At 34.1% G+C, this 24,148-nt stretch overlaps 2 protein-coding genes across 2 annotated transcripts; both read left to right on the forward strand.

The window, feature by feature from the left end:
- Positions 1–188: 188 nt before the first annotated feature.
- Positions 189–13,375, forward strand: LOC145304071 (NADPH-dependent diflavin oxidoreductase 1). Its single transcript, XM_080145832.1, has 20 exons — positions 189–252; positions 575–636; positions 841–937; positions 4,632–4,704; positions 5,056–5,111; positions 5,758–5,797; positions 6,119–6,236; positions 6,435–6,632; positions 6,964–7,085; positions 7,465–7,556; positions 7,702–7,822; positions 8,099–8,151; positions 9,451–9,519; positions 9,975–10,060; positions 10,517–10,578; positions 10,847–10,952; positions 11,332–11,485; positions 11,903–11,978; positions 12,331–12,409; positions 12,862–13,375. Exons 1-20 carry the CDS (start codon positions 196–198, stop codon positions 12,941–12,943), a joined length of 1,803 nt encoding a protein of 600 aa, XP_080001958.1. The 5' UTR covers positions 189–195; the 3' UTR covers positions 12,944–13,375.
- Positions 13,376–14,392: 1,017 nt separating this feature from the next.
- Rpn10 (regulatory particle non-ATPase 10) lies at positions 14,393–23,928 on the forward strand. The gene is made up of 13 exons (XM_080145833.1): positions 14,393–14,531; positions 14,823–14,960; positions 15,266–15,333; positions 18,309–18,363; positions 18,837–18,954; positions 19,285–19,382; positions 19,700–19,797; positions 20,121–20,218; positions 20,925–20,992; positions 21,379–21,478; positions 22,118–22,179; positions 22,660–22,758; positions 23,120–23,928. Exons 1-13 carry the CDS (start codon positions 14,442–14,444, stop codon positions 23,162–23,164), a joined length of 1,137 nt encoding a protein of 378 aa, XP_080001959.1. The 5' UTR covers positions 14,393–14,441; the 3' UTR covers positions 23,165–23,928.
- The last annotated feature ends 220 nt before the right edge of the window (positions 23,929–24,148 follow it).

The raw sequence follows: 24,148 nt of genomic DNA on the forward strand, positions 1-24,148 counted from the left end.
CAAAGAGTTAAACATTTGATGATATCTAGAAAGTCCTTTCTTTGATTAAAATATCTTGTTGTATCTGTTTAACACAGCTAGTTCGTTTTAATTTCACCAATTAGAACATGATTAAAGTGTTAATGCGGTTTGCTAATGAATGAGAGATCGTGTTGTTTTGAACAATATATTTTTAAAATTATAGATCACCTTAAAATGACTGACCAACGACGGTTGGTTGTCCTGTACGGGAGTCAAACGGGCACAGCTCAGGTCAGTGATTATTATTATCATGCAGGGATAAGATAAGACAAACATCTAACAAGTTTCTACTCTTTAATCCTTTATATTTATTATTAATTTGCTGACAACTAACCATGTTCTTTACAATTGATTCCTTTTTTTGCCGCACCGTGCATGCCTAAAGCGGAAATGTTATTATATTCTACTAAACAATAACATTACCAATGTTCATGTTTATAGTACTCTTTTGTTCATTTTTTTAACGATATAGGTATCAAATATTTATTTAATATTATGGTTTTGCTACTCATTGATGTTGTTATATTGTTTGTGTATACATTTGTGATTGCAGGAAGTTGCTGAGAGAGTGGCTCGAGAAGGAAAACGGCTGCACTTTTCTACTCATGTTTCAAGGTATTTTTGTCGCGGCGAGGGTCAGTCTAACCTTTACTAACGTTTTTAAAATAGCATATGTGTTACATCCTCAAATTACCCAACATCTGAAATATGTCTAACACATACTGATATTGTATGTGAATTTATATGTCTTTAACAGCAATTACAGGTCCATGATTTTCAAAAATTGTTAAGGAGCTTTTTAATATGTCATACTTTTAGTTTTGATGAATTTCCATTACAAAATCTGCCAAGCGAGGGACTGGTTGTATATGTTTGCTCTACCACAGGCCAGGGTGAAGAGCCAGATAATATGAAGGTAGATCAAGGGGGGGGGGGGAAGTTCTGACACTTTTGCGTAAACAGTGATTATAGGCTTTGTCTTTGGAGATAATGGATAGGTTATTTGGCAAAAAAGTTTCCTTTTGGGATGTAGTTTTCCTATTTTTAAAAAAATTTTGGATTCGGCCTCCAGGTTCCGGTACTCCAGGCCTCCAGGTGGATTCTGGACAGGTAAAAAAAAAAATTCAAGATAGAACAAAACTTATTTAACAAAAGTTGGTACTTTATGGATGGTATGAACTAATTTGAAGAAATTTTTGAAATCGGGCTCCAGGTTCTGGTACTGCAGGCCTCCAGGTGGATCCTGGACAGGTAAAAATTGAAAATTTTTAATTTTAAAGTTAGAACAAAACTTATTTAACAAAAGTGGCTTCTTTATAGATGGTATTAACTAATCTAAAGAAAATTTTGAAATCGGGCTCCAGGTTCAGGTGCTGCAGGCCTCCAGGTGGATCCTGGAGAGGTAAAAATTGAAAATTTTTACTTTAAAAGTTAGAACAAAACTTATTTAACAAAAGTGGCTTCTTTATAGATGGTATTAACTAATCTGAAGAAAATTTTGAAATCGGGCTCCAGGTTCAGGTGCTGCAGGCCTCCAGGTGGATCCTGGACAGGTAAAAAATGAAAATTTTTACTTTAAAAGTTACCTAGAACAAAACTTATTTAACAAAAGTTGCTACTTTATGGATGGTATGATCTAATTTGAAGAAATTTTTGAAATCGGGCTCGGCTCCAGGTTCTGGTACTGCAGGCCTCCAGGTGGATCCTGGACAGGTAAAAATTGAAAATTTTTAATTTAAAAGTTAGAACAAAACTTATTTGACAAAAGTGGCTTCTTTATAGATGGTTTGAACTAATTTGAAGAAAATTTTGAAATCGGGCTCCAGGTTCAGGTACTGCAGGCCTCCAGGTGGATCCTGGACAGGTAAAACTGAAATTTTTTACTTTAAAAGTTAGAACAAAACTTATTTAACAAAAGTGGCTTCTTTATAGATGGTATTAACTAATCTGAAGAAAATTTTGAAATCGGGCTCCAGGTTCAGGTGCTGCAGGCCTCCAGGTGGATCCTGGACAGGTAAAAAATTCAATTAATTTTTACTTTAAAAGTTAGAACAAAACTTATTTAACAAAACAGGCTTCTTTAGGTACTTTAAAAGTTAAAACAAAACTTATTTGACAAAAGTGGCTTCTCTAAAGATGGTAGGAAGTAATTTGAAGAAAATTTTGAAATCGGGCTCCAGGTTCAGGTACTGCAGGCCTCCAGGTGGATCCTGGACAGGTAAAAACTGAAAAATTTTTCTATTAAAGTTAGAACAAAACTTACCTATTTATCAAAAGTTGATACTTTATGGATGGTATTAACTAATTTAAGAAAAATTTAAAATCGGGCTCCAGGTTCAGGGACTGCAGGCCTCCAGTTAGATCCAGGACAGGTAAATATTGAAATATTTTACTTTAAAAGTTAGATCAAAACTTATTTTTATTAAAGTGATACTTTATGGATGGTAGGAAGTAAATTTCAAAATTGGGCTCCAGGAGCACCTGGAGCCCAATTTCAAAGTTTTCTTTAAAGTATTTAATACCATCCATAAAGTATCAACTTTTGTTCAATAAGTTTTGTTCTAACTTTAATAAAAAAAAATTTCAGTTTTTACCTGTCCCGGATCCACCTGGAGGCCTGCAGTACCTGGACCTGGAGCCCGATTTCAATATTTTCTTCAAATTACTTCCTACCATCCATAAAGAAGCCACTTTTGTTAAATAAGTTTTGTTCTAACTTTTAAAGTAAAGAATTTAAATTTTTACTTGTCCAGGATCTACCTGGAGGCCTGCAGTACCTGAACCTGGAGCCCGATTTCAAAATTTTCTTCAAAATAGTTCATACCTTCTATAAAGAAGCCACTTTTGTTAAATAAGTTTTGTTCTAACTTTTAAAGTAGAAAATTACTGTTTATCTGTCCAGGATCCACCTGGAGGCATGCAGCACCTGAACCTGGAGCCCGATTTCAAAATTTTCTTCAAATTAATTCATACCATCTATAAAGAAGCCACTTTTGTTAAATAAGTTTTGTTTTAACTTTTAAAGTAAAAATTTTTAACTTTTACCTGTCCAGGATCCACCTGGAGGCCTGCAGCACCTGAACCTGGAGCCCGATATCAAAATTTTCTTCAGATTAGTTAATACCATCTATAAAGAAGCCACTTTTGTAAAATAAGTTTTGTTCTAACTTTTAAAGTAAAAATTTTCAATTTTTACCTGTCCAGGATCCACCTGGAGGCCTGCAGCACCTGAACCTGGAGCCCGATTTCAAAATTTTCTTCAAATTAGTTTATACCATCCATAAAGAAGCCACTTTTGTTAAATAAGTTTTGTTCTAACTTTTAAAGTAAAAATTTTCAATTTTTACATGTCCAGGATCCACCTGGAGGCCTGCAGCACCTGAACCTGGAGCCCGATTTCAAAATTTTCTTCAAATTAGTTCATACCATCCATATAGAAGCCACTTTTGTTAAATAAGTTTTGTTCTAACTTTTAAAGTAAAAATTTTCAAATTTTCAATTTTTACCTGTCCAGGATCCACCTGGAGGCCTGCAGCACCTGAACCTGGAGCCCGATTTCAAAATTTTCTTCAAATTAATTCATACCATCCATAAAGAAGCCACTTTTGTTAAATAAGTTTTGTTCTAACTTTTAAAGTAAAAATTTTCAATTTTTACCTGTCCAGGATCCACTTGGAGGCCTGCAGCACCTAAACCTGGAGCCCGATTTCAAAAATTTCTTCAAATTAGATCATACCATCCATAAAGTAGCAACTTTTGTTAAATAAGTTTTGTTCTAACTTTTAAATTAAAAATTTTCAATTTTTACCTGTCCAGGATCCACCTGGAGGCCTGCAGCACCTGAACCTGGAGCCCGATTTCAAAATTTTCTTCAGATTAGTTAATACCATCTATAAAGAAGCCACTTTTGTTAAATAAGTTTTGTTCTAACTTTTAAAGTAAAAATTTTCATTTTTTACCTGTCCAGGATCCACCTGGAGGCCTGCAGCACCTGAACCTGGAGCCCGATTTCAAAATTTTCTTTAGATTAGTTAATACCATCTATAAAGAAGCCACTTTTGTTAAATAAGTTTTGTTCTAACTTTAAATTAAAAATTTTCAATTTTTACCTGTCCAGGATCCACCTGGAGGCCTGCAGTACCAGAACCTGGAGCCCGATTTCAAAAATTTCTTCAAATTAGTTCATACCATCCATAAAGTACCAACTTTTGTTAAATAAGTTTTGTTCTATCTTGAATTTTTTTTTTTACCTGTCCAGAATCCACCTGGAGGCCTGGAGTACCGGAACCTGGAGGCCGAATCCAAAATTTTTTTAAAAATAGGAAAACTACATCCCAAAAGGAAACTTTTTTTGCCAAATAACCTATCCATTATCTCCAAAGACAAAGCCTATAATCACTGTTTACGCAAAAGTGTCAGAACTTCCCCCCCCCCCCCTTAACTTATACGAAAGTAATTGTGAAGAAGCTTTCCTATTAAAAAACATGTATACGAATAGGTATCATGTGAAATTAAAAAGTACATGGTATTTAAACCCTTTTTTATTTGTCTGTTAAATGGCGTATTCTAATGGTCTTATCCATATTTATTTCATAACTAATTTTGTTTAGAAATCTTGGAGAATGTTGCTAAGAAAAAGTCTCTCTAATAATTCTTTAGCCGCTCAAAGATTTGGTGTTTTAGGTAAAAAAATACCTAGGTTTTTTATATATTTTTTACTGTATAAAGAACAAGTGTGTTTGTTAGAAGTGAGGAACATTAAGCTCACAAAAGACAAAGTTGAAAATAAATAGTCTTCTGGCTAATTCTGTTATTTTGAATCTTTATATTTTTTTTTAGTAACATAGTTGGATATATAATATTATATTTTAACAAAGATGCTCATTGCGCATGAGCTATAGGCCGAAATATCATAACAAAAAAAAATCTAGTTAAGTAAAGCAAGTTTCAAAATAATTTTCGTAAATGTAAAGCTTAATATCTACTCTCTATTTTGTTTGTGAAGATTTTTCTCTATTTTTGTTGTTTATTTAGGTCTTGGAGATTCAAGCTATCCAAAGTTTAATCTAGTGGCGAAGAAATTAAGTCGAAGGAATGTTATTGGAAAATATAAAACATCTGCTGGAATCTTGACGCATAAATCTAACTACATAATCTCTTTCCCATAATGTTTTAATATCTACAAAAGACAGTATTTCATCAAACGTTTTCAAGCCGTTATTTCTGTAGCAAGAGTAATTGGATTAATATAAACATGCATAACTAGGGTTGGCAATCCGAATCCGGAATCCGCCCAATTATTGATAAATTTTGGAATCCGAATCCGGAATCCGTTTTATATATAATAGCTGATTCGGATTCTTAATTTGTAGGCTAAAATTAGCGTCTTGAGTTTTTTCTTTCAACTCCCCTTTTTTGAAGGCAAAGATTATCATCATTAAATATAAAAACGTTTAAAATCTGGTTCGATTCTCGGAAGTGAATTATAGAGAACACCAAGAACATTAATTTTAAGGACATATGTAGCACTTAATTTTTTAAATATTTTTTAAAACGCCTTTTGAAATATTGCCAGAATCCGAATCCGGAATCCGCAGGAATCCGCCATTTTTTGGACGGATTCATGTAAGAATCCGAATCCGGTCCAATAATTTGACGGATTGCCATCCCTATGCATAACACAATTTCATGAAAACAAATGTTTTGCAATTAAAGTTCCAATGATGACTAGATTGTAGATTGTTGCAGCTGGGTGGAATTCAGCTACAGCCGCCAGGTACTTATATTTTCTCTATAATTATAAATAGCCTAAGACCTACCCAGTACCCAATCCCATGACCAATATTAAGCGACCCAAAAGTTGAGTGATTGGTCTAGCTATATACGAGATAATAATGGGTATTCACAACTTGTTAGGTATATAAAATATCTTCAAATAACTTACATAAACCTTTCACGGATAATGTTTTCATTATACCTATTGTTGCATACAGTCTAAATCTTTTCTAGTATTAACCATTTGTTTTTCAACAACAAGAAAATAAGCTTTACTGTTATTATAGAATAATCATTATTAAACAGAAGGTATTGTTTCAAGGTTATGGTGATGACCAGCACGATTTGGGGCCTGATTTTGTTATCGATCCTTGGCTACAGACATTTTGGGACAAGGCTATTCAATTATACCCCCTCCCCGAGGGGTTAGAACCTATAAGGTATGTATATGCCCCCCTTGCGCATATTTGTAAGGTTTCGCTTATTAGGGTAGATTGAAAGTTGGACATCTGCTATAATATAAGCCTTGGTTATGTTTTAGGTTTAATGTTGAATTATCCATATGGCATCCGAAATTATGAATGAGTAGCTCATTCTGAATATATTTTGTTACCTATGTTACAACAAATTTATTTTAGCAAAGAAGCGTTGCCATCCCCCAAATACAAAGTAATCTGGCTAGACGATGAAATAAACCAAACAGAAAATAAATCTGCAAGCAACGAAGAAAGAAAATCCGCAAACAACGATGGAAATTATTCTGTAAATTCGCCATTTTCTGCTGAGATCAAAGCCTGCTCTAGAATTACCCCCGAGTCACATTTTCAAGACGTTAGGTGAGACTATTTAAAAATGTATTTGGATGTCTGTGTGACTTACATCTTGTAAAACAGCTTGATAAACTTTCTATTTGCTTAAACATTTTAAGCTTTTCTGGAGCGTATTTAATCTACAGACAGACACAAAAAGAAGAAAATAACTTAGTTACAGACTAGCTGCGCTAGTGCAGCGCTACTTTGGACACTTTCCTCCAGTCAAAAAAAAAAAATTTTTTTGTAATATTCTTTCTTGCATATTGATTAGCATCTTTAGCAGAAATATTGTTTATTATTATTTTTGCGGCAAAAGAGTTTTTCTTCAAATGGAATACCATTTTTTATTGTTCAGATTGGTGGAAATGGACATAGACGGCTCTGGAATAAAATACTCACCGGGAGATATCGCCTCGGTGATGCCAAATAATCTTCAAGAAAATGTCGATTTCTTCTTTCAGCTTTTCCCGAATCTAGGTAAAATAAAGTTTCCTTGATTAGGGACAGAGCAGTTTGCGATAAATTATTCTTTCCTGAAATTCTACATATGGTATCTAATAAATAACGTGTAGAAGAACGGGTTGTAGATTAGTTTAGTAGGCATTGTTCTCTCCTTTTCTGTTCTCTACGTAATATTATAGAATTTATTTCTTATTTTGTGTGTATGCTTAAGAGTAAGACTATCATGTTTGCCTTTCTCCGTGCTTTGATTTAGTTTTTGTCAAGGCCTTTAACAGTTTAGGTACATATTTTAGATAGTATCTATTTTATTTGAAAATAAATTAGCCGTAGGCCATTTGTTCAATTTTGTCTTGAACTGTAATATTATATAAAATAAACCTGATATTTTTTTCAGACAAGAACCGACGGTTTGTACTAGAAAGTATAGACCCTTCCTTTCCTGTACCAACAAAATCTATTCTTCCTTCACCATGCACAATTTTAGAGGTAGTATTATTATGAAATTGTTTTTTTAAATCATACGATAAGCAAGTATCTGGACTTTAAAAATGTTCTGAAACTTAAATATACTCAGTAGTCATATAGTAGCTGTACTTAAGAAAGTGATAACCAAATAAATATTAATATTTAGGCTGTTACATGTTATTTCGACATCCAATCCATACCAAAGCGCTACTTTTTCGAGCTCCTCGCGCATTTTACATCAGATGAAATGGAAAAGGAGAAGTTTATTGAGTTTAACACCGCGGAAGGTAGGTTAAAACTTTTAAATTTCTTCCATTAACACTAGGTAAAAATTTATGGCTCAGTGAGATTTGTGATTGGTCTGTACAAAGAAGCAGTAATTCAAACTTTTCACTAATAATTTAAATTTATATCAGAGGTAATTTTGTTAATTATTATTGGGGGTACATTAGTTTATAGTCCATTGTCTTATCAATTAAGAAGATATCTAATTTCTGGTTTAAAGTGTTCCAATAGAATTCGATATTTAGAGGTTACGTAAAACTATTTTTTGTTTTGCTTAGGACAACAAGAGCTTTACGAATATTGTAACCGTCCCAGAAGAAACCTTTTAGAGGTAAAAATTTAGAGATAAAGCCGAAGAAAATAATTATTTTATTAAAATTAATCTAACAATAATAGCAGGCTATAGGTATTTAATTAAATATTTGGAATTTCGATTTATGGTAGAGATTGAAGCTTTTGAAAGATAAAATTGCAACCTATATATATATACAGGGTGGGGCACATAAATCCGGACTTTTTCAAATTTTTAAACAAATGATTATAAAATCGTCAATTTTAAAGATTTTATTGAATTTTAAAAACTGGGAGGCAGAATAGGTGTATGACTATTAGATTATTCAAAAAAATGGCCGCCAGTCTCATTCACCGCCTCTACCCGCCTCCTCAACCGCCAGCATGCCTAGGTCAAAATGTACCTTTCTAAGCTGTCGAAGTTCTCCTTGAAAGTGGCTATGAGGGAGGTCTTTGTGATATGGGCACGTCTATTGGTGCATGCTTCAAAGTAGCACCAGGCCCAAAAGTCCATTGAATTAAGATCAGGATGCTGGGAGGCAACATTTCCTTAGGATCTTGAGTAACCGCAGGATCCAAATTAACCCAACTTTCAAGCTACCCTTAGACACAGAGGCTCTTATTTGGACCACAGTTGAGCTAGAACGACGTTCTTTACCCTTTTGGAAATGGCATGACAATTCAGCTATGATTGTCAACACAATCTATCGTCTAAAATGAGTTTTGAAGTTCCATATGGGTCGCTGAAATCGAAAACCAAGAAATTTTCACAATTTTTGACGTTTTTAACATCTTAAAATCTGCCACGTTTCACTTTGCTGGAGTACTACGGCCAAGCAATTTCAGATAGAGAGCTCTAGTCTTTTCTAGTGTCTTACTTATGTAACTAAGAGTATCTCCAGCAAGCTTTGTAACCGTACCTCACCTACAGATGGGCTGAGGTCAGATTAAGTGGGACCTAGTCGAGAATCAAGATTAAACCACCGCGCGCATTTCGAATCTGCCTTGTTGAACATATTCGCGGCCAGCTCGGAGTATATGTCCCCAATCGTCCAAATATTTTTTTGTGCTGAAAGGTTATTACCTAAGGTTTTTATAGTGGGGTTAAACGTCCTGATTGGTCAAGTAGTTTTGACGCTATGGCCGTTTTAAAAAAGTCCGGATTTATGTGCCCCACCCTGTATATATATATATATATATATATTGAATATTGATCATCTTGCTACGGGCGCTCGTGTATGTGTTAGTGAGTAGTTTTACTGACTGTCTTTGAGTGACGGAGGGACAAATGTAATTATTAATATTAAGTAGCTTCGCTACTTACAAGACTTTTTTGCAGGTTTTATATGATTTCCGGCATACCACTCCGAACATACCTTTCCAATATCTGTTTGATCTTATTCCACAGGTAAAGATTATTCATAATCAGCGAAGCTTCTCTCTATACATGGAGTGTTTGTTTATCTTTAACATAAATAATTTCAAAATTAAGGTAAAAGCATAGAGAGGCCATGAGCTGTTCTGATTTTGTATAATGTATTTTAAATCAGCTAATAGCGTCGCAAATATAAACACAGCCCAGTCCCGACAGAGAAATTGGAAATTTGCTCGCAGGCGTAAAGGTTCTATGCCACTTGTGGGCAGGTAGTTGTCTGGATTATGCATCTATACTTATACATTAATTGTCTAATCTACAATATTTTTTTTGCTACTGATATAGAATCAACGATATGTACGATAACTAGTTATTTCATCTTTTTTATAAAGAAAAGATTGTTTTGCATAGTTATTATTCAAGAGAAACACAAGATACTTCATATTTAGTTTTGCGCTACTTATTAACATAATTATCTTTGGTTATAGATAAAGAGTAGATCATTCTCTATAGCGAGTAGCCAAGAGAAACACAACAATACACTTCAACTGCTAGTCGCCGTTGTTAAATATAGGTTAGTTTTTAATTCTTACTAAGGGCTTCGCCCCTAGCACCTATGTCCTATACATTTGACGACTGTGAGAGGTTACACACAAAACTATCGGCTACGCCTTTATAATCTTTACGCCCACGTATCCTGTTACTTTTAAATTGATTTTGAATGCTTTTGTGTATAATGAAACTTCAAAATCATTTGTTTATTGAAGTAATAGGATGAATATATATTAGTATGTCCGCTAAGATCTCGTAAACTTAAATTGCTGGACCGATTGATTAACTGCTATTTAGTTTTCTTTAAATCTTTTACTGATCCACAATATTAGTTTTTAAGTTTTGCAAAAATAAAGATTCTTCGAATTTCTGTTAGCTGTTAAATTATGCAGCTAGTTTTTCTACGGTCAGAAATTAGTTTATTTTGAAAAAGGCCACTGTAAAAATAATACCAATATTTATCTATCTATCGTTTTAGATCAAACCTAAAAGCACCAAGGCTTGGGCTGTGCTCTAACTGGCTTTCAAGACAAACTTTAGGTAGGTATTATACATTAAAATTTAAAAAATTTAACTTTTATGTTATGTTTTTTATGTTTAAAAAATATAAAGTGACTTATATAGACACAGAAAACATAAAATTTGTTGAATTTTGATAACCAATTCAAAGTAAAAGGAGCATTGCTATAATTTTTATCTCTTTGGAATGATTTTAAAAATATTCCTCTAAGTTTATCCTCAATAATTTTAAGTATTTGGCATTTCCCAAATTTTCATTTATAAAAATATCTATATAAATATTTTATAGGTAATAAAGTGTCAGTATGGACCAGAAAAGGAATAATGAAATTCCCTCCAGATGCCGGTACTCCTTGCGTTCTGGTGGGTCCTGGAACAGGCGTGGCTCCTTTCAGGTATAATATTAATCAGCCATAGGACTACAGACTTTATAAAAATAATGAAAAAATTAGAAAAATATATTAGACCATGCCCGTTAATTAAAGGAAACTACACAAAAAATATTGTGTGATTATCAATGATATAAGGTTAAAATTAAAATAAAAAGACATTTGAAGAGCGGTTTGTCTGCTGAGATATATAAAATGTTCCAATATGCTTTATAGGTAGGGGAATCTTGTCTAGAAAACTTTATAACTACGAGGATTGTTGTCAGACAGACGGAAGGACCGCCCCAATTTGAAGAGTAGCTGCTCTGCTAACACTAGATTTTTTATTGCATGCTGTTTGTTATTGCTCCCTTCTATCGATCCTAATTGTACTTTTTTATTTTAGATCCTTTATATCATCCCTGACGGCTACAAACTCCTCAAGAGAAGTGGTTCTACTCTTTGGATGTAGAAATAAGGAGGCAGACTTTTTCTTTGCCGATGAATGGTCTCAATGTTCGGGGAATGTTAAAGTTATCACGGCTTTCAGTAGAGATCAGGTTACCATTTATACCTCACATATAGTTTATAGAATGACTAGCAGATGCACCTCTAGCTTCAAGGGGCTCTGTATCCGAAGTGGGAGGGAGGGTGTTAAAAAAAAGCCTAAAAACGTTCCAGAACACATATAAGCATCCCTAATATGGAGATTTCAGTCGGTTTTTTGATCAGCAAGATCGTAACAGACAAATAAAAAAACATTATTAATTTATATGAAAGTGTAGTTTTTGGGATCATTTTTTCTAGGGACGATTTCTTTTTTGGACTCAGCAGTTATCGAAATCCTTCTAACAACACACAGACAGACAGACACACTTACATACTGTTACTTTTGTATTAGGATGTAGTTAGATATGGTTATATAATGTATTATTCTTTTTTGACAGCATTTATTTGACTTGACTTATTTGATTTAGGAAGATAAGATATATGTTCAACATAAGATGCAAGAAAATAAAGAACTTATCTGTGATTTAATTTTTGATAAATCAGGTAAAACATTTCAGCCTCGCAGCTACATTTTGTGTCAAGCGTCTTTTTATCCATTTGTTTGGTGCTTTCCCATAGGTATGGAACCGGTTGAGCAATAATACTAAAACTCCCGCTCCCCCCCACCTTATTTGGATATGAATTATTATGTGTCATTTTATTTGTACACTGACAAAAAAAATATTGGAAAAGTATGGATACTGCTAGTTTGATCCAACAAATTTAGGATTTTTACTAAAGTCTATTAAGTGTTAAAGCCAACGATTGAGGAAAGTTTGGTTATCATTATTGCTTAAAGTCCAACGAACCCCCCCCCCCCCCTCAAAAAAATCCAAATACTATTGACTAATATTAGGTTGGTTTTATGTGGCTGGAAATAGCAAGTTTATGCCGAGTCAAGTCAGAGAAGCTTTGGTTGAATCTCTTCAACTAAGGTTAGTTTTAGACAAAGGTCGTGAAATCTAAAGGCTGGTTTTCTTTGTTGGACGTTAATCCATATAATATTATTTTACAAACGAATAACAATAAAAAAAATCAAATACGATAATCCTGGGTTGGGAATCTGAGGCCCTTTGCTCAAAATAGAATTTGACTTAGACAGGATTGTCTAAATATTGGCTTTTCATACAAACTGATGCTGTATTAATCCGAGACAAACATTCAAATGTTTATAGATTTTGAATACGGATGTTAAGTTTTGGTCCAAAACTTGGCGGATTCATCCGAAACGGATTGCCATATCTGTATGAATCAAAAATAAACATGACTTACCTCCCCCTCTATTCTTTTACAATGAGAGAAAAAGATAGGCATAAATATTGAAAGATTTTTAAGTTTAAGTACCTAGGTTCTTACTTAACGAAAAAATAAATATTTTTTCCTTTAGATTAAATAGCCAAGAAGAAGCTGAAAGTTATGTTGCAAAGATGGAAACAACTAATAGATATCAAACTGAAACCTGGTCGTAGATAGACAATATCCGAGTAAAGAAAGGGTCGTAGATTAATTTAATTGCCAGTGTCTTTACCCTCTCTGTTATAATTAATCAGTCAGGGATGAGTAAATGGATGATTGATTTACCTTAATTTTAGTCAAAAGTGTTTTAGCATTAGATTATTGCATTTTATTACCTAACAAATAGTGGAGTTTCACAAAAGAAATTAAAAAAACTGATAAAGATATTAATTGCATAAAACCAAGTCTAAGAATGAAATATACATTTTTCTAAAAGTAGAATATAATATATAAAAAAATATTTGTGGCATGTATTGTCAATTAACAGCTAAGTTCACCATGGCTCCTTTAAGTAACAGAAAATGTCCTTGGCTGTTAAGGCTAAGTACCAAGCTATATTCATTCAATTCTTTTTGCAGAACTCCTCTTTTGATAATAATATTTTTTTGGTGTTTATGAACTTCTGCATATTTTCAAATAGTGTCTCAAAATAAACACAATCAAATTAATTATATATGCTGTTTTAATGATGAGATGTTAGCAATGAGTTATTTAAGCAAACAAAATTTAGCATAAATGGATATTTAAATCCCAAGGTATTAAATGATCGAGCGTTAGCTCATCATTTAATACCGAGGGATTTGAATATCCATTTATGCTAAATTTTGTTTGCTTAAATAACATTCTATTGCAACAAAAAGGTGATGTTAGCGAATAATTTCTTGAATAAAATGACTAAACGTTTTTTCATTTAATTTTCATTTTTTTCACTGTTGTGTTTTTATTTGACATTAAAAATAAAAATCATAAAAAATCTTCCAAATCAAAGAGAAAAAATCTTTGAATTATTGGTCAATTTAAGTTCAAAGATTTTTATATTGTAAAAAGTTAATTTTTAAAAATATTTTAGAAAAAAAATCTTCTAACAAAATAAATTATCATAATCCAAAATGGCGTCAATACATGTAAAATAATATTTTCAAAACAAAAAATAAAACTTGAATATCTTTTTTCACAGATTGAATTTCAAAAATCGGTCTGACAGTTTTTCCAAAGTCGGGAAGATCTATCGAATGGAAAAGGTTTGAAACTGATAGAACATTTCTTTATACTAAAACATATTTTTTCTCCCGTTTTTTCCCACACTTCCAAAAAATGAAATTCAATGAAAATTAAATGGTTCTCACATTCCAAAAACTTTCCCACGGGTCCAAAAAATGAATTTAAATGAAAATCATATGTACCATTTAAATCAAATTAAATGGTTCCCACATTCAAAAATTTTTCCCACGCTTGACATTCTTGAAAAATGCCAAATAAATGGATATTTTAACAAACCCAATATCGCGTTTTTTGCAATGGAATGCATTTTGTCGTTGCAATGTTATGGCATTATAATAATTTATAAATGTGATACAAATGCGGAATTGAATGCACACCTTTTTGTTTCATTGTTGATCACATATTGTTATTTAATTGGTTATTATTTTCAGAGACAATTAAAGAAACAAAATGGGTTTGGAGAGTACTATGATATGCGTTGATAATTCTGAATTTATGAGGAATGGTGACTATCTACCCACTAGGTTACAGGCGCAGCAGGTATCTTTCTAGCTAGATATTCTAAATATTTATATGATATAACAAAGACCTATAAATAAATGTTTTGAAGATTATTGAATGACTTGGATGTTGCACCAGATTTTCATTTACTTTGATAAAGTGATGCTCGCTGAAGGCTAAAAATAACGAAACCCACTATCCACCCCCTTTACCCCTCCCCTTTTAAAGTTTTTAGGAAATCTATAACTGAAAATATTTATCTTAGAAGATGCAATAAGCTTTATATATGCTTCGTTACAATTGAACTCAACTGTCCTTGTTTTTATACAGGATGCTGTTAACCTAATTGCGCACTCCAAGACACGTGCCAACCCCGAGTCCAATGTTGCCCTGATGACCCTGTCAGACCTGAGTGTCCTGGTCACACTTACCACAGACACGGGCAAACTTCTGGCCAAGCTTCATCAGGTAGATAGATAGATAGACAGATCGATACACAGACAGATAGATAGATAGACAGACAGACAGACAGATGGATAGACGACACTGTCAGACCCTGGCAAAATTATGGCCAAGCTTCACCGGGTAAATAGATGGATTTTGATAAATAGGTAGATAGATAGATAGACAGAGAAATAGATTGACAAAGAGAAAAACCCTTCGACTGATGGATAGGATAACAGAAAACAAACAGTTAGACAGACAGTCAGTCAGATAGATAAATAGACGCACCCTTCATAACAAATTACACATGTTAATGTTATTAATATCAGGTTGGACCAACCGGAAACATGCGCTTTATTCCTGGAATCAAGATTGCACATCTGGCGCTCAAACACAGGTAGGCCACTTGTATTTAGAAACCTGAATATCTTTAGTATACTATTATACTTAGGGATAGTCGGTACGAAAGTTTGTTCTAGTATTTGAGCTTTTTTGTTCTTATTATGTATGATTACTAGCGGATACGCCCCTAGAGGCCTCTAGTGGCACTTTATATGTTTTTGTTTGTTAAAGTTAATTTTTTATGTACGATACCACCTTATTTGACTTTGAAGTCTCCCCTAAATTTTAAAAAATTTCGATTTTTTTGTCATTTCTCTTGGGAGAGTGGTGGTACCCTCCCCCAAAATAGTTATAAACCTTCCCGGGACTTATGAGAAGCTACCCTGTTAAGGAGAACCCGATCGGTTCAGCGGTTAGCGAGATCCTTCGGTACAGACACACAGACAGACAAACATCCTGTTACTTTAGTATAAGGATAGTAATGTAGATTCTATTAATCAAAATATCAAAATATTTTCCTTTAAAGTTCAAAGGGGGGGGGGGGGTAGATATACCACACTTTTCTGGGATCTTGCCAGATCAAGTATCAACTGTGGGGAATACCAAAGGATGACTCCATGCAAAATTTGAGCCTGATCCGGCCAAAACCGGCCAAGATTTTTATAAAAAACCGTTTTTTTCCGGTTTTTAGGGGGTATCTGTAAATCGATTCAGCTGGAGCAAAACCGGTTGGAGGTACAAAAAATTTTACTTCACATGAAATTTAGCCAAAGTAATTGCCTACAAAAATGTACTTCATCATCAACTTGATTAGACAACTCTTTCCCCTCCTAAATGTCCATTAAAATCTCGGAAACGGCAAAAATCGCCAAAAATCACGCATTCGGCGGCGAATAACGGCTTGATGGATTTCTTTGATGAAATGACAGGCTGGTCAATTTTTAGGCCATTTTTTGCGGTTTTTGGCCTGTCACGCCCAAACGGTTTGAGATAATCTCACGGGACCTTTTGCCCAACCTAAGTCTGGTTATTTGTGAGGTCTAGGGAAAAAAATCAGACTTACGCAAAAGATTATAATAATAATCTTTACTTAGAAAAATGGCACAAGGTGAGGGTTTGAGGGGGCAAAATTAGCCAACCAGCGATTTTTGATTGCGCGCAGCGACGTCGTGCTTCATCCAATCCGGGATTTTTTCTTTCTTAGACCTCACAAATAACCAGACTTAGGTTGGGCAAAAGGTCCCGTGAGATTATCTCAAACCGTTTGGGCGTGACAGGCCAAAAACCGCAAAAAATGGCCTAAAAATTGACCGGCCTGTCATTTCATCAAAGAAATCCATCAAAAAATCACAATTTGAAATTTTAATTAATTAATAACTTTTTTCTCATAAGAGATAATGACACAAGACTTTCACTTGGTGAAAATTCAGCATTGTGAGCCGCCTAGACTTTATATTTGGTGACCCTGGGGTGACGGGTTCAGTGCCCCCCACACCCACGAAGTGGGCATACTTTTGAAAATCACGTTTTTTCAGTTTTTCCCCTTAAAGGAGGGGAAGGAGTCGTTTTAGAGACTTCAAGCATCTCTTTGATATTTAACAATTTTTTGAGGCGGACATTTCTTTACATATGTTTGATTCGCCTCCGGCTGACCGTTTAGCCGTTATTCGCCGCCGAATGCGTGATTTTTGGCGATTTTTGCCGTTTCCGAGATTTTAATGGACATTTAGGAGGGGAAAGAGTTGTCTAATCAAGTTGATGATGAAGTACATTTTTGTAGGCAATTACTTTGGCTAAATTTCATGTGAAGTAAAATTTTTTGTACCTCCAACCGGTTTTGCTCCAGCTGAATCGATTTACAGATATCCCCTAAAAACCGGAAAAAACCGGTTTTTTATAAAAATCTTGGCCGGTTTTGGCCGGATCAGGCTCAAATTTTGCATGGAGTCATCCTTTGGTATTCCCCACAGTTGATACTTGATCTGGCAAGATCCCAGAAAAGTGTGGTATATCTAGGGGGGGGGGGGGCGGATGTGCCACTTTTTGAAACCAAAAGTAAAACGCACATGATCTCAGCCCACAAAAGAGTTACAGCTCTAAAATTCGGCACAGCACTTGCTTTTGTTGTGAACAAAATGGAACTGTGAAGAAACAGCGGCAGAACCGCCGAATACCGCCATTTTCCGCTGAAATTTGTTTGCCTTTTTTCGCCTAGTTAGACAGTTATCCCTTATGTTTTCACGTGACACTGGCAATATTTCAAACATGTCAACATTAAAAAAAAATTGCAAGTGTAAAATATAAGGGAAATTTCTATGAAAAAAAAAGTTTATCTCAGATGATTGGAAATCGTCTATTATGGCGAAAAAAGTAAAAAAAAAATCTGCGGGAGTCGCAGTTCCGCCACCGTTTCTTCACAGTTCCATATTGTTCTCTTCAAAAGCAACTGCTGTGCCGAACTTTAGAACTATAACTCTTTTATGGGCTGAGATCCTGAGCGTTTTACTTTTGGTTTCAAAAGTGGCACATCCGCCCCCCCCCCCCCCCTTTAGAAATTTAAACAGAGGCTAATTTGTCCATAAGTAGCAGAGCTTTAATCTTATTTAACTTAAACAAATTTAGAATCAGAAAGTCGAGGATACAGCACCTTAAGAAAAAATATATCAACAGTTGATACATAATCCTTGCATTTCTTGTACCATTAGATAAACATTTTGATTGAATAAAACTCCTTTTGGAATGGTTAAAAAAACAAAAGCTGAATAGTTTTTCTTTTAAAGAAAAGTGGGAACGTAGTATAGAAAGGAAAAAAAGATATTGTATTTAACACACAAACAAAATTATTAACTCTGTCTTTATTGAATTTAGAAAGTATAAAACAATGTCATGAAATTAATTAATTTTCTTTTTAAAAAAATTTGTTAATTAATTTGGAGTTTGTGTTATATACTTTTCGACCATTGTCCTATCTTTGTATCTTTCACGTTCAAGGGAGGTGTATCGTGAATAATTTCATTATTTTTTTTTCAGGCAAGGAAAGAATCACAAGACAAGAATTATTGCTTTTGTTGGCTCTCCCATTGAGGTACGTTCATTTTTTTGTAGAGTTGCTTCGCTTCTAATATCATGAGTCAAATTTTGGTAACGAGTTATATGGACGTTAGCGAACCAAGGTATTCCCCCTCTTTACACTAATATTGTCATGCATCTTACTTAGTACATTCGTATATTAATTAGCATTCGCAATTGAAACAGTCCGAATGACATATTTTAAAAATGTTGTAAAGAATTATTGTACTATTTCAATCTTCATCAAAAATGATAACCTTCATGGTGCTCTACCAACCCCCTCCCTTATTTTTAATTTTTTTTGGTGCTCCAGTATTTACATGTAAGCAAGCACAGAATTCTTTACTAGCTTCCCTCTATAGGCGTGCGGTAGGGGGGTACCAACCTTGTACTAAATATTAAAATTTTGTAGGACTGCTTTCCCCTTTTTCATGCACTCTGTCAAAACCCTGTACATGCCACTGTTACCTTCTAACATCTTGTATTTAGGCTGATGAGAAAGATTTAATCAAACTTGCCAAGAAGTTGAAGAAAGAAAAAGTGAATGTTGATATTATTAACATCGGAGAAGAGGAAGCAAATACTGCTTTGCTCAACAAATTTGTAGGTTAGTATCATTGATAGGTAAATACAGACAGCCATACAGATTGACAAACAGACAGACAGACAGACAGATTGAAAACCAGACATATATAATATATTCCTTTGGACTTTTTTTTTACCCCAAATCATTATTTAGAATGATATATTCACTATCGACAACGCTACCCCCACCAACCTCCTCCTAATGGGCCTTTAGGGACACTTTAGAAAAGTTAGAGGGGTTAAGTCAACCCTCCTCTTTCCAATAATAACAAACTTTCCCATATGAGCTTCTTTGTACAGAACAACCATTTCGGTCTAGCAGTCAGCTTAGAAATGTTTTTTTTTTATTCAGAAACTATTAACGGCAAAGAGGGAACTTCTAGCCATCTTGTTACCATCCCCCCTGGTCCCCATCTCTCTGATGCGCTGGTGTCTTCACCCATTGTTCAGGTAGATAGATAGATAGTTAGATATACATTTAGATATATAGATAAACAGACAGGTAGATAGATAGATACACCATCTTGTTACCATCCCCCCTGGTCCCCATCTCTCTGATGCGCTGATGTCTTCACCCCATAGTTCAGGTAGATAGATAGATAGACCATCTTTCAGGTAGAAAGATACACGTACACCATATTGTTATTATCCTCCTTGAACCCAATGTTTACCATTTCCAAAACCAATTCTAAGTTGTATTCCAGCTGATCAGTCTAGTAAATTCAGAGATCTTAATGGACACACTTATATTGTTTATATACTTTTAGGGAGAAGATGGAGTTGGGGGTGGAGCTGCCGGTGGTGGCGGCGGTTTCGAGTTCGGCGTTGATCCCAACGACGATCCTGAACTTGCTCTGGCTCTTAGGTAAAATTTTTGTTAGAATATAAATGTGATAATTTTGCTCTAATAGCTCAATAAAAATTTTCATCATATGTCATTGTCTAATATGGTAGAATATGTAATTGAAGAATTGTCAAAATTATCTAATTTAGCAAGAGAAAAAATTGGGCAGGATCGGCGGTTCGGCCGCCGTTTTTTCACAAATCCACGTTGTACCCTAATTAAGCAACTGTAAAGCCAAATTTTAGAGTTTTACTGCTTTTTTAAAGTCTTAAAACACACACTTTTACTGATAATACGCGAGAAAAATGACCCCCTTTCTTAAAACAACCTATTGTTATGTTTAGGGTTTCCATGGAGGAACAACGTGCCCGCCAGCAGGCTGATGCTGGTGCAAACGCTGGAGAAGGCCAAGAAACCCCTGCTGGCGGACAGGCAGCTGCAGGTATACTAAATATTGTTTGCGTGTATTGGAATGAAATACAGCTTTATATTGTTACCTGAAATGTTTTGGGATCATGTAAATAAAACGAAGCTGCGAATTTCGTAGTATTTTTTTCAGTAGGTTTTCTCCTATTTCTAGCACCTGCGGAGGGGGCTCTGCAGGGTCATTATTAACATTTACCTAACCTTGAATAACACATCAAAAGATTCTATGAAAATACGACGAAACCCGTTACTTCATTTTCTTTCCATGATCCTGTTTTTATAGAGAGTGTTTACATGCTTCGCATAAACCATGTTCGTCTCATCAATCACTGTCAGTGTCCAAAATCAAACCTTTACCTATTTCTAGATTATACTTGATCTATAAACTAGCGGGTACGCCCTCTAGAGGCCTCTAGGGGCATTTGAGAAGGGGATGAGATGAATTCAGTAACCCAACTTTTTGGAGGGGAGATTTTTTTTTAATTGGGCGGGTCGACAAACCCTATTTTTTATTTCAGTTTAAAAAAGAAAAAAATTGGGGCGGAGGGGGCGATTTCTATTAGAGGGTGTTGGTACCCTCCCATAAAAAAGTTAAAACCTTCCCAAGATCTATGAGAAGCTACCCTGTAACGGAGAACCATATCGGTTCAGAGGTTAGCAAGATCCTTCGGTACAAACAGAGAGACATCCTGTTACTTTTTTATAAGGATTACTATTTATAGGAGAGGATACAAGCGAAGAGGCTATGCTACAAAGAGCTCTGGCTATGTCTATGGGTGGAGGAGAGGAGGTATTTAACAGATATGATAGCGTAATATAGAATAGATAGACGATAGCAAGTTGGATAGATAGATACCTAAGATATCTTTAGGACGTCATGTAGAATATAACTAGATATACATTATACATACATATAAACAAACACAGGCATTTAAGATAGACATCTGAGATTGATACATAGATAGATGACAACTACTTAGTAGAAATTATGACCCTTTAACTACTTAAATGTATGTTGTTTTTCCTTATGTAGATACCAATAAGTAGCGAAGCTTTTAAGACATTATACAATTGAATTTTTAAAAATAACAAAGTAAGTTATAAGGTAGCTTCTTGGGTTCGGAAATCTTCAAAAAAAATTCCAGGCTGTATCCTTAATATCTTTGTTTATTCTAGAGTGGAGGCGCGCCTGACCTAGCAGCAATGACAGAGGAGGAACAGATAGCCTACGCCATGCGCATGTCAATGGCGGAAGGCGCGGAAGCCGGCGGTTCAGGTGAATGATTCAATCTTTTTTTAAATTCTACCCATAGAGTACCTATGTAGTTAGTTTAAAATTTGGGATGGGGGTGGATTATCACTTCACAAGATAATTTTTGCTTTAAAAACTTAAGGATGACATCATCTATAAGTAGCAATCCCAAAAACACTATGGATAAAATATGCATGCATAGATAAACAAAGATAATCGCGAAACCTTTATTTAATAATAAGTGTTTATGTCTTTTGAAGCATGAACGACAGACGGACAAAACAAAATATAGAAAATATGTTCACATGTTATAGAAATTTCACTGAAGATTCCAGTTCTCGATACTAAATAACAGCCGAGAAAATCACTTGTCCTCAATATCTAACTGACGGGCTTATGAACAGATATAGTGAATTATTGAGCTACCCTCTAAGCTCCCAAAATAGATTTAAAGAACCTTCCCGGGACTTAAAAGAATCTTCACTGTAGAGTCCTCCAGTAAACAAGATCTTTTGTCATAAATAGACAGTCAGAAAGACGCACATCCTACCTATTTTATATGCGTTCTACTACTACATAATAGCGTATAATTTAAATTTTGCAGGAGGTGGAGCTAAAAGCATGGATGTTGATGATAATAGCGTCTAATTATTAATATTGCAGGGGGTGGAGCTGAAAGCATGGATGTTGATGATAAACCTGGAGAAGATGAGGATTATTCAGAGGTAAACAAATTTTAAAATATGCAAATTCCCAGTGGCAAGGTTATGGTGTTGCTACAAAATACCCAAATCCCAAAAAAGGTTTATAATTGGATTAAGTCTTTTGTAATAAGGTCTATTGTAACAACACCAAGTATATGGCACCATTAGATAACTATTTTGCCTTTAACTATTACATTAAGTAATTTCTTAGTATGATTATTTCTACTTGATAAACTGTTTTAAGCATAGATACCTAATAGATGATTTTTTTAAAACCGGTCCATACCGGGAAGAGAAACTATTTATTATATTTTTTTCCAGAAATTGTCATCAAAAATTGGACTATAACACTGCCAAAAAAATCAATCCTTTATTTTTTTATTTTTCTATTTGTGGAGAACTGTCTTTAAAACCATGCGATAATATAAATTTATTGACTTTTCTGACCGTTAGCCCGTCACTTAAGTTCATAAAGAAAATTGACTTATCTACCTTTTGTAGGTGATGAATGATCCTGCGTTCCTGCAAAGCGTACTCCAAAACCTCCCTGGCGTCGACCCACAATCCGAAGCCATTAAAAATGCAGTCGGGGCGGTAAAGGTAAGTAGTTGAAGTGCAGCTGCTCTAAAAAAGTTTGTCCGTCAATCTGTCACTAAATATTTTCTTGTCATTCATTGACCCTTTGTCCGAAGTCAACAAAAACGTTGCAAGTCAGGGCTTATATTCTGTACGTCCATTACATCATCAACATTCTGAAGTTGTAATTGCTTTTTGTGCAAAACTTTTCAGTTTAGTAATCCAGCATAAAAATATTATATTATTATTGTCAGAAAAAAAGTCTTAAAAATGATACCGGTTTCGAAATAGCATGAGCCTACCATAATATTTCCAAAATACTAAACTTAATTTTGACTATTTCCCAATAAATGATGCTGCATAGTACTCAACTGTTCTTTTTAAGGATGAAAAGAAAGATGACAAAGACAAAGATAAGGAGAAGAAGTAAAAAATACAACAAAATATTTAAAACTTATTTAAAATGCATTGAAAACCTTTTTTTATACAGTTAACATGTTGCGATTTCATTCTAGTGTATTTTCCTTTAACTCCATTGTAATAATATCTTCTTAAGGACAGGCATGTGGCATTTGAAGAAAAACTAAATTGCTTGCCAAATAATGGATACAAGGAATGGACATTGGACAATTTTATAATTTTTCTGTCTTTTAAATGTTCTAGTTATAGGGAAAGAAATAAAGACCAAATTATACCAATTTTTCATGAACAGCAAATGACATTTTTTTGTTTACAAATACATTTTGTTTCATTTATGATCATTTATACTCGTGGCTAAATTGGAAGCAAAATAGTTTATCTTCGAGTGCCATATTCCTTCCAGATTATTTAGATAGCTGATACTTTTCTAAAATAATCTTATTTTATGTAATTTAAAGTGTTACAAAATTAATAAAATTTGCTTAAAATGTAAAAATAAAACAGTGAAAAGTCAATCTACTACAACCTATTTATTTTTGTATTATGTAATTTTCAGGGAAGGGATGTATGGTACCTTTCAAGTAAACTTTTTACGCCAATTATTATTTATACATAATTTATTGTCTGCATTAATTTTTATGGTTTAAAACCAGAAATGTGAGAAATGGTTTTTCTTAAGGTTCAATATCACCTCCCTGATTTTTTTTTAGTTTCTAAATCATTATGCGTTCTTTAACATGTGAAAGAAATAAAAAAAACATTCTGAAATTTAAAGTTGTATTTTTTAGCAAAGCTTCTTTTTAAGCCATTGCATTGATCTTTTGGCCTGTCTAATGATCTTGTTTTATAGCTGGTAATTGTAGTAGTCCTTTAAAAACGTACGTTGATCTCGGGTGATGGGGAGTTGTTTCAGGTTTCGATTTTGTTAAAGTAGTTTGTACTTTGTTTTCGCGAATTTTACATGTATTTTTGTTAAAAAGTTTATTTACTATTG

The sequence above is a fragment of the Acartia tonsa genome, chromosome 13, assembly GCF_053477335.1.
Source record: "Acartia tonsa isolate MP-2025a chromosome 13, ASM5347733v1, whole genome shotgun sequence".
NCBI classification, from domain to species: Eukaryota; Metazoa; Arthropoda; class Copepoda; order Calanoida; family Acartiidae; genus Acartia; species Acartia tonsa.